Below are 11,671 nucleotides of genomic sequence, written 5' to 3'. Positions count from 1 at the left end.
CATGGCAAATTTTTTAATATATATTTTTTATTATTAATTAATTTTTTAAATAAAATTTTACATATTTTATTAATTAATTAACATACACATTAAAAATAACACAATGTACAATAACATACCTGAACACAGATTGCAGAGTCAATGACTCAAACTCACCTTGACACCCTACACTTTCATAGAAACCCTAAAAAAAAAAATACTTAGCATCCAGCAACAACAAAAAAAAAAAGTTGATGAAAATTGATTAATCCTGGTAACTCCGATTGAAGATGGTATACTAATTTCTTATATGTTCCTTCAACTAATGAACTTGATCAAATTCAGGAATTCAGTCAACATCAGCAACAACATTGCTTCATATTCTCTACCTATGTATTGATTTTTCTTTGTAAGAAAACCTCAAAACAGAAAAGAAAAAAAGATAAAAGCACCAAACTGTCCTATTGCAGCATCAAAATTTACAAACCAATGCTCCACTTGAAAATACTAAGCTGTAACCAAGTATTAGTTGTCTGAATCTCGGAAACTACAGAAAATGCAGATCTTGCATCAGAATTTCTCAGTTCCCCATGTTTGACTTCATTTCAAAGTTCAAACCCACATTGGTTTGAAGCCAAAACATCACCATTTCCCTCCTCATCAACCATGGCTGGAAGATTAAGATCAAGCACGCTGTGGACACCGGAAAAATCTTGCTGCATCGCGACTTGTTCCCCTCTAGCTTTCGAGTTTTTGGAATGGTGAGCTCTCTTGTGACCTCCCAAAGCTTGGCCTGATGTGAAGAGCTTGAAACAGACAGGGCATTTGTGCTCTTTACCTTCCCTTAATCTCACAGTTCCTCCATTGATTTCCTGCCCAATTGAATTCTCAATGGCTTCAAACTTTCCACTAATCTCAATTTCAGGAAGAACTTCCAGCTGCAGATTTTTTTCATTATCAATCTTTAAAGAAATGCAGGCCTTGTTTGGTCTGTGAAGTGTTTGGTGGCCTCCAAGTGCTTGGTAAGAGTGGAACACCTTATTGCAGACCCTGCACTGAAATTCGGCTTTCTTCCGGGAATCATCCAGTATACCGGATTCTGAACTTGATAAAGTCTTTCCGAAAGAATTTATTCCCAATTCAGTATCATAGTAATCAAATCCAGCATCCTTCCAGGAGCTGGACTTCACTGAATCCTTCAATTTCATTTCACTGAGAACTTTTTTCTCTATTTCAGTATCATACGTGACAAATCCTGATTCATCATCATTCAAATTAGGCATCTCGAGTTCTCTGCAAATCTCCATGGGAACTTCCAGTTCAGGCTTCTTCTCCTCAATTCCAACACCAAATTCAATCCATTCCTTAGTCTTTTTATCCCCGTTACCATTAAAAGAATCTGGAACACTAGAACCCAACTTCTCTTTCAGTCTCCTCTTCCTGAAAATCTGATCATCAGCACAAGCAAAACTACTTTCATTCTTCTGGATTCCTTTATTTTGATAGATTGATTTAGCCTCAGAAGTCAGAGAAACATTACCAGGAGAATCCCCGATCAAATTATTTTGCGTAAAAACAAAATTGAATCTACCCCAATTGCCAACACCCTTAGATAACATCATCAAACAATTAGCAACATCTTCTACTTCTTCCTCAATCTCAGTCACAGAAGAAGATTCATTGAAGCTAGAAAATGAAGAAGTAGGAGTACTCTTGTACCTCATTCTCTTCGATCTCTTTCTCTGAGCCAGATTCGCGGTATCATTGTATGTTAAGCTCTCTACAATCAGACTGTTGCTGGAACTAGTTCTTGATTCATTGGGAACCCCAAGGTGCAATGTCACATGACTGGTGAGAGCCCTCAAAGACTGAAGCTCTTGGCCGCACTCTTTGCAATGAAACCCTTTCTTGTCTTTTCCTGAGTGATGCCTCATGTGACCAAACAGAGCTCTCATTGACCCAAATTCTTTGCCACAAACTTTGCACGTATTCTCGTGGATTGTACTAGAAGAAGCAGAGCCAGAGTTATGATTGGCGCTTGAAAATTTCCAAGATTTCTGAGACTTTTTTCTCAGCGCATAACCCACATTGCGTTTATTGTGAATTTCTTCGTCTTTGATTGAATTTGCAGCCAAATGACCCCTTACGTGACCCCCCAAAGCTTTCCCAGTGGGAAAACTCTTGTTGCAGAACCTGCAGGGATAATTCTTCTCCTCTTGATCTTTCTGCATCGCCACAAACAACCAAACCTAAAACGAACAAACAAAGGTCACAAACGAAGCAAAACTCAACTTTCTTGAGGAAAAAAAGAACCAACTTCTTGAGGGAAAACAAGAAAGAAAGAAGAAGAACAATGAAGACCCAAATCAGAAAGAAGTTGTGCCTGATCTCAGATCACGCAAATCCTTGGTTTTTCAAATGATTGAAGAAAAACCAGCATTGGTTTTTACAGGCTCGATCAAGAAGAAGATTGAATCATAACCAAACACCCTAACCCACGCAAGAAAGACTCTACTCTGATTGGCTACTACTCCTAAAATGAGAGAAAAAGATGCAAGTGATGGTGATTGGTGGTAGAACTGCTGCTTTTCGGAAGTAGGGCATAGCTAGCTCGAAGAGCCAAACAGAAACAAAAATGAAAATAAAAGGAAAAAAGATAAAGAGAGGATCTCTTTCTCCTTCTATATCGCCCTCTGTTTTGCTCTGCTTCTCTCTCTCTCTCTCTCTCTCTCTCTCTCCCTCTGTCTCTCTCTACACCAGGTAGATACTCTATATTTGGCAGGAGAAATCCTTGCATGGAAGCAACGCTATTATTAATACCAGTTGTCACGCGTTCTCACTCGCTCGTGTACATAAGACTTCCGTACTCGCCACCATTAATCAAGATCCATCTTATGTCCGCTTATCTAGCCATTTGCCAAATAATCATGAACGTAGCCATTTACATAACATGAAAACAGATTGGAGATTAATTAATTAGTTGGATTATTAAGTCTTGATTCTTTGAACATGGTAACACTGGAAGAAGAAGAAAAGATTAAAAAGAGCAAAAGAAGAATCAAAGTGAGTTGAAGTTGAGAGTATCTAATCCATTCAGCTTCACAAGCAAGTGCAAAAGTTCTTCTCTACCAAAAAATTTATTTATTTTATTTAAAAAAAAAAAAAAGAAAAGTGGAGGAAAAGAAGCACGTGCACTCATATGAAAGACAATTGGGACCCATCAAATTTGATCAGACGACTAGAATTAATTAATCTATGATTGAGGAAATGGGTATGAGCAACACAGTGGATTGAACTGTGTTTTTTGTCTTGCTAAGCAGCAGCAGTGCAAGGACTGACAAAAACACAGAAAGCCTTTCACTAGAAGTTTCTGATACTGGAAAGAGAAGCAATCAAGTGCTAACAGAAGCATGGTTGATTGACAAGTGAAGATGGAGTTTGATTAATCATGGGAATTTCAAATCAATTTGATTTGATTTGATTTGACTTTTCACCAACTCCTACAACTTAATTCTGGGTATTTTAAAAAATCAAATGTTAAAAACTCAAAATGTACACAAACAAAAAAAAAAAAAAAAAAAGAGAGAGAGGAACAGAGAAATTATGTAGGCATATTTAATCAAGTTCTTGCTCAGTTTTTTTTTTAATTGTAAATATGGATGAAGTATTTTAAGTTCTAACCCCAATTGATTAGTTAATTATCAAACCCAACAATTATTTCCACATGGGTGTGTTTATGGGGCACTTGATTCATGAACAAGTTATGGAAAGATCAAATGGGTTTTTTTATTTGGAGAGTTCACATTTCTTTAATTAGTACAAAGTAATCAAAGACTTGTTAAATTGGTTGATTTTTTTTTACCAAAATATTTGAGAAGTTATTTAATATTATTGTTATTAAAAAAATTAAATTGATTAGTAAAATTATAACTATATACACTAGAATATGTATATTTCTTTATTTAGTTGCATGTGTAATGAGATTTAAATTGATTAGAGAAAGTAAAACTTTTGTTCAATGGTATAATTTAAATATTAAGATTTTATGTAATTCAAAGACAACGTACATTTTATTAGAAAATTAATAAAAAATAATACGATATAAAATTTTATGTCGTATCTAATTTTTTTGTCAAATTGTATATAAAACTAATTTTTATTATTTTATAAAAATTTGTTATTTTATAGTTAAACTAAGTGTAAATTTACAAATATATCTTAAAAATTCTTTAAATTTATATCAATTTAAGAGTATGAGATTCTTTCTTATTTTAATGGGGAGGGATAATGGATTGTTGCTTCACGTTTGGTATAGATATATTCAGCCAACAGGCTGGCCATGACATGATAAAACAGATCCAAGAAACAGGAAACCCTAATTATCCTCAATCCACAATCACCTTCCTAATCTGGCTTCAAAAGTAACAAATTAAAAATTACATAATTAAGATAAAATTGGGCTTCCATTGTGACCTCTGCTTCGTTCTTCATGAGGTCAAACAATTGTAAGTATGGCTTATTAAATTATCCAATACCTAATCAATGAAATCTAATTACTGGAAATTAATTTCAGATTACATGGAGATTATTCTAATCATTCTGAGGTGAAAAATCATGGGTTAAAAGCAAATCATTAGATACGCAATGGATTAAATTTACAGCCTGATAAATGTAATGGGTCTATCTTAATATTTACAACAAAGATTTTTTAAAAAATAAGATTAAAATGTGACATTCACATTTTTTTAGATTTACTAATTCATGTATTCTTAGAATATTTAATAAATATTTAAAAATTTTAAATTATTCGCTCTTTATTTATAAGTTTAGATAATTTAAAGATCTAACGTAAGAACAGATATGAAAGTTATATTAATAATCCTAATTCATTAAAATTATATATGTACAACAAAAAATATGTTTTTTATATCGCATAGAATTATTTGATCTTATATAAAAAAAAATTAAGTGAGTATATTTATATGTTTTATTATATAAGCGACACTTACACAATTAGCCTATATCTTAAACTCCCACTTTGGGAAAGTATTCAAAATCATGTAAATTATATACTAAATGTACCTAGTAATCTTAGCATTTGCACTTATCAATCAGCATGAAATAATTAATTTCAGTTAAATGACATCAATCTTTGTATTCTATACTATAAGATATATATATATATACATACGTATAACCAATAAGTAGGATTCATCGTGTGATGAAGACTGCAATGGGAAAAAGAAATGAAACAAATTGTTGAATACATGAACAGCAAGATCTGTTCATGTATTCTTTTCTTTTTTGCTTCTTTGAGTAGAAGAGAATAATAAGATGCATGTTTTAGCAAGCAACTTCTCTTTCTCTTTATGTAATGCTTAGTTGCTACTACTCCATAAATTAGATATCTCCACCATGTGCCTTTGTGCCCCCCACCATATATCTTTTTCCCCTTTTCAACAACACTCTCATCTTAATTTTATTTACATGTTATACATAAACATATATATTATATTATATTATATTATATTATATATAGTGTTTCATAATTTAGTTAAAATATGACTCAACTTCCCACCCTAACCACACCAATTGGTCAATACTCATTGGTGTAAACTCAGCAATCTCTATATTAAGGAGCTAACTGTTATCACATTGTGATTAATGACTTATATATATATATTTAGGAATATATGACTCACTAGTGCTCCAAAATAATTATTAGTTTTAAGAACTACAGATATTGACTTATGTTAAGTTTACAAAGGCTACCTGAATATGATGGTGTATATATAGCCTTCCTCTTTTCTTTTTTCCTCTAATATCTGTAAACTAACAATATCAGCATATTCTCATGCCTCAGAGACATTAATGGCTTTCCATATACTCTTTACAAACAAATGTATCACAAGAGCCATATGAAATTTGTTGAATTATCCGTACATGAAAGCTAATGCTCAAACACAATGGCACTCAATGAGAGAGTTCAATAATTTAATATTACATGGGTAGCAAAGCCATCTTTGCCAAAACTAATACATTACTAACACAAGAAATATAATCTCAGAACAGATGAAAAGAGAGAAAGAAAAAAGGAATAAAGAAATTTTCACTTGGATTTTCCTATAAATAATTATCGAAAACCCGAGATTTGAAGAACTCACTCCCCTAGCAACCCCATTGCTTTTGATTGTATACACACCAGACTATCAGAGAAAAGTATACTGTACCCCCGAAAAAAACCACTGCTTGCGAAAAGGGGGGAATAGAGAAATGCCTCTTGCTGGTGACGACACTGCAGACACCAGATTTTAAGGACATTCTGCGAAACTGACCACCTTCTGTAATAATACATTCAGTACTTACTTTCTATAGAAAATGAAGTTTTCCATGGAAAGTCATTTATATAGTATAACAATCTATTTCACCATGCCAAGCCAATCTTCTTAACAGTATTATTTGCAGTCATTCATAATTCACTTGGCTCTCTGGTATCGGTACACATACATGGCGGACCACAGCGAACAACCTTTTCCTCCTGAAACTCATATGATGTGCATGAGTCATCCTGAAAATCATTGTCGTCACTGCCACTGCCTTGAATCTTATCCAAAACTTTGTACTTAATATCATGAGAGCTATCAACCATTATGCTTTTTACAGGTGCCCCTGAGATATCATCTACATCTCCCTCATCTTCTTCATAAGTTCTAAACCTACAAATGCCAGTCTCGACGTCACCTTGATGAACATCAACCTCACCCTCATTCTCAATGTCTTCAAGGCAATCTTCCGTTTGGTCCTTTCTATAACAAGCAGGTCCATCTTGGCTTGTTAGAGAATCCACCACAGAATCCTCTTCATCCTCCGCTACTCTATCTTCAGTTACCTGCCACTCATCATTGTCACTATCAATGTTTAGTGGGTCAAATCGGTTCTGTTCCGCACGTTTCCGAAGCATATAGACATTAAAGTAATAGCTGACAAAATCCCTCTTTGTTCGATCTGGAAAAACTTCTGAGAGGTTATCCCAGAAATTCTTACCCAATGTCACAGGGTTTGAGAGCACAACTTTGTGGAATTTTAGCTCTTCTTCTTCAGTCCATTTCTTTGCAACCTCCTCTCCCATGTCACCAAAACCCAACTCCTCAAAAGTCTCCTGCCCAAGCTCTATCCTTAGATTTTCTCTTGCTTCCATGACATGTTGTTGGACACATCTGATAGAACCTTGGTCAAGGCACTTACAGTTTGTCCTATTTTCCTCCTTTTCAAGGTTTGCAGATACTTCAGATATTGGAATGACACAAATACCCATCAGCTCTGTCTCATTTCTGTTTTCAGCCATGAAACCTGATTTCAATGATTGCGCAACTTGACAATCTAACTCCTTTAGATCTGCAGAGCTATTTACACCCAGTGGATCCCAGTCAGGAATATCAGCTTGATGCTCTGGTCCAACCAGAACTAGCCTTGGAGAAGGAGAATCAAGGAGAGACGAATACATCTCATCTGAATGCAAGAAGGCCCTTAGCTGGTTGGCAGGTGCAAAATATTCTGGAAAGAGTGACAGATGAACTGCAGCATCTGACACAGAATCCTCATGACTAACATTGCTGTCTACCCACCAAAAGTGGGAAATGCGGCCAGAAGTGCCTGTTTCAAGTTCCTTGTCCAGTCCATTAAATAACTTATTGACGGAATCATCTACAATCCTTCCTCCAACTCGACTTTTACCAAAATTTTCATCACCTTCGCCATTTTATATTGCCATTAAGTGAAGCTATAAAAACTTACTAGAGATTTAAAGTGTTCAAAGCAGATTAAAATCATGAAACCGTACACATCTTAAATAAATAATGAAATAGATGCAATGCAGCAACAGAGACAATACCACCAAGTTTTAACAATCTTAGTCACCTTAAACACTAAATATCACGGCTACATACATAAAATACTATTACAAGTGCATATTCCAACAATAGAGGATTTACTGACCATGTATGCAGTAACATGCATAAAGCAAATTTACTTTCTTGATTACTAGAGCATTAAACCACAACCACATTCAATACTGAGCTATATAATGAACAAATCTAACTGTCGATAGAATAGTTTTTAAATACTATTAGCTATTTATCATAGCAGGGCTATACAATGCTTTAATGCATTTAATGTACTGACACTTGGAAGCCCATAATGAAAATTATGTAACTGATTGCAACTTGTAAGAGTTCTCACGAAACTAACTGATGTTCATTATTCAGAACAGAAGGTTTTCTGAAGAAAAATATAGCAAGAATTCTGCAAAACCCACTTAGTTCTTTAGTTACTACAAAATCAATCATAATCTATTTATTACCTGAAGTACTAAGCTTCTCGTGAAGATCATTCAGAGGAGCAACTTCTGAAAAAGAAAGGTGATTTGTATTTTCCCAATGTCTTGGGTGCTTAAAAGCAACTTCATCAGTGCCCTCATCAATGAAAGGTCGTTTGTGAATCATGTTATCCTGTAGGTAAGTCATATTAAAGCATCTGGAATGCAAAACTTGACAAAAGATCTCAAAAGCAAAGGGCAGCCAATAAGATTTTACTAAAGGCAGAGAGGAGAAGAAAGTACCAAAAACAAAAAAAAAGCCAATTTTAGGTTGGCTGAAAATGCCAAAACTAAATATAAATAATAAAGTCTCGAAAAAGCTAGGAAATACCCGCATTTACTTCACTACTTACACTATCAAGCAGTTTAAAAATTACCAAGTGGAATCGCGAATAAGATACTTTAATCTAGCTAAAAATTAACATATTTGAACCAAAAATTATTTGTACAAACATTAACAAATGATCTTTTCTGTTTCTTTTTCTTTAGTTGCTTTTTTTTACTTGCATGCAATTGCAATAGACACATTTTTCATGTTTTTTTCTTTCATTGAAGCTGTTAGAATATTATACTAAATAACAAGTCAGACAATCAACAAAGCCAAATGGAGGAGTTTGAGCCCTGACTGTGTCGTTTATACTTAAAAACAAAAATTCTGCATAGGACATAGTAGAGAATTTACACTTGATGGGGTAGTAGGTAAGAGGGAGTAATGAGACAACAAATGAGGCGTCTTAATGGGTTTGTACATGTGGGATTGTATGGAAGAACATAAATGACTAGGTTGGGCCCTTTCAAGATAATTGATCACAGAATTAAAATCGTTAGGCACCATATAACACACAAAAAACAAATATTTATATCGTCCAACTACGAATAATATGACTACGCATAAACAAACTAACTCCTGCAGCTCACCCACTTAAAATACATCCATATTTCATTTTCTTAGCATATTTAATCACATCTATTCCTATTAAAGCATATCAACCGAGCACAAAACAGATTTTCTTTCCTCTTGCTTCTGAGACCAACAACGAATGAACCAACTGATGCCCAGTAAACTTCCTGTTGACAAGAGTTTTGGAAATTTGAAGTCCTACCTTCTGATAATAATAATAACAATAATACTCGTGAAAAATTATAAATATAACTAATCATAAAGGAATGACTCATCTCCACAGCTGAGCTAGAAAAGCTGTTCCTTACCTAATAATCTCCAACCAAATTGACGGCGGCTTACTGAAGGAGAAAATAAGTTAAAATGAAACGAACGCCCAATTAGGAAACCCTAATTATTACAAAAAAAAAAACAAGTCCTGGATCCGAAATTAATGTAAAGCTTTAGATGCTGATTTCTAACAGTAAAAGAGGTAGAAAATACAGCAGGGTCTCCCAAAACAATCCACAAAAAATAGTAAAAACAGAGTAATCTTGTCACCGAGGCAAAAGAAAATTCCAAAATTTAAAAAGAATACCGAAAAATTGAACCGACCCAGATAACCCTGGATCAAGCAAACTAGTTTACAAGCTTCGATTTATGGATCTAGGAAAAAAAAAAATATAGCTAAATCGGAAGAACTTAAAAGATTTCGAAAACCCTAACCCTAGGATACGATACAAGGGACGGCTAATGATAAAATCGGGATCAAAGAAAAGAAGATAGATAGAATTGAAAGAATAAAGAATGGAATTGAAAATGTAAAGCAGATAAGGGGAGGTATTTTGGTAGGAACGAGAGATATCCCGATCGATAATAAGGATCAAAAATGGGTAAAAGTCGGGATTTGTTTTATAGAAGAGATGTTAGGTGATTGGACGACAGGCAATTTGGGGGGTTTCCTAGTTCTACAGAAATTTAAAATTACCGAAAATGGCAAGAATCTGATGGGAATTACTGGAATGCCACTGACTGATTCCAGGATCTTATAAATGATTTCTAATTTGATAACTGTGACGTAAGAAGTAAGGAATTAAAAGTCAGCAATAAGTTTGCGCCACGTGGTGAGATGCGGTGAGGTGTGTGAGCTACTTGCTGGCACACGTGCAAAATGTGCTCAAACTTTTATTACAAAATTTACTACTACTACTCTCTCCCTTAACATTTACAAAAATATTTTTACCTTAATGATTAGAGTAAATATACCTTCTTATACATTGGAAAATTACTCAGACCAAATATATTTATTTATAAGTTCTTAAAATTCTTAATAAATGTGGTTAGAATATTATAAAAAAAAATTAGTCTTAAAATATAGCAAGTAAAGTAAAGCTATTTTAATTTGAATAAATGCAATAAAATTTTTTTAATTTTATTGAAATCGATTCACCAAGAGAGGAGGGTAACGGATTGGCTATTTAAGATTTAAAATTTGAACATTTGATCCTGTTCTATCATCACTCAAAATATTTTCTTAGTTTGTGTAATAAAAAATAACTTACGAAATATTCTATTAAATAAGAAATAACTAAAGCCAACTTTAAGTGGTAATGACAATTAAAAAAATAATTAGGCTTGCATTTATAATTTATATAAAAAAATGTGTGCCTTAGTATTTAAAAGTTTCTTAACATTTGACATACCTCTAAACCAATCACGAGAATTAAATGTAATGATTATATCCTAACATATAGATGAAAGAGATTATAGTGGGTAAAACCCATCTACACATTTAATGCATTTAAATATTCCATATTGCTAGAGTTCCATTATTTTAGTGATTGATTCATTGTGAGTCTTTAAATACTAGTTGGCTCGTAAATAATTTGATTCATAATTTAAATCTCTTCAAATTAGTTTTAGTTTATTTTGCCAACTAGTTCTATCAAGTGGCCTAAAAATATAAAAAAATCCTCTTATATATAACCCACTAAGCTTGTTTAAAAGAATTTGTAAAGCCCATATGATGTCTTACCTAGTAAAAAAAGATCAAGGAACATCCTATGAACAACTTAATTCTATTTACAATAATATTTTTAATAAAAAATTACTAGTTAAAATTCTGATATATAATCAAAAATCCTAAAATCCATCAGTATCTGATATTTAAACTTCTGTTAACAATAATAATTTTTAATATTTTAGTAAGGCTTCAAAGCGTGCCCAATGCCTTAGAGGACTATATTACATATTCTTTTATGAATAATAAATATAATAAATCTAAAATATATAGAAATAGTTAGGATAAAATAATAATTTAGTCCCTATACTATTTATTTATGTTCAAATTAGTCATTTTTTAATTTTTTGATTAAATTAATTACTGTACTTTTTTAAAAAATTTTAATTTAATATGTTCTCTTAACAAAGCTTATCAT

The 11,671-nt window shown here is 33.1% G+C and overlaps 2 protein-coding genes across 4 annotated transcripts; both read right to left on the bottom strand.

The window, feature by feature from the left end:
* Positions 1–222: 222 nt before the first annotated feature.
* On the bottom strand, positions 223–3,025 carry LOC110820158 (uncharacterized). The gene has a single exon (XM_022049582.2). It carries the CDS (start codon positions 2,208–2,210, stop codon positions 585–587), a length of 1,626 nt encoding a protein of 541 aa, XP_021905274.1. The 5' UTR covers positions 2,211–3,025; the 3' UTR covers positions 223–584.
* A 2,857-nt stretch (positions 3,026–5,882) lies between these two features.
* LOC110820108 (uncharacterized) lies at positions 5,883–10,179 on the bottom strand. 3 transcript variants are annotated; one of them, XM_088217005.1, is made up of 3 exons: positions 9,563–10,178; positions 8,339–9,459; positions 5,883–7,728 (listed from the first exon to the last, which is right to left on the bottom strand). In XM_088217005.1, the coding sequence occupies exons 2-3, from the start codon at positions 8,688–8,690 to the stop codon at positions 6,449–6,451; spliced, it is 1,632 nt and encodes a 543-aa protein (XP_088073131.1). In that variant the 5' UTR covers positions 8,691–9,459; positions 9,563–10,178; the 3' UTR covers positions 5,883–6,448. The 3 variants fall into 3 exon arrangements, with proteins under 3 accessions (XP_088073131.1, XP_021905191.2, XP_088073132.1); XM_022049499.2 differs by having other exon boundaries at positions 8,339–8,486; positions 9,563–10,177; XM_088217006.1 differs by having other exon boundaries at positions 5,883–7,632; positions 8,339–10,179.
* Positions 10,180–11,671: the final 1,492 nt, after the last annotated feature.

The sequence above is a fragment of the Carica papaya genome, chromosome 1 (assembly GCF_054855325.1).
Source record: "Carica papaya isolate Zhongbai chromosome 1, ASM5485532v1, whole genome shotgun sequence".
NCBI classification, from domain to species: domain Eukaryota; kingdom Viridiplantae; phylum Streptophyta; class Magnoliopsida; order Brassicales; family Caricaceae; genus Carica; species Carica papaya.
This window is presented reverse-complemented; position numbering and strand designations above follow the sequence as displayed.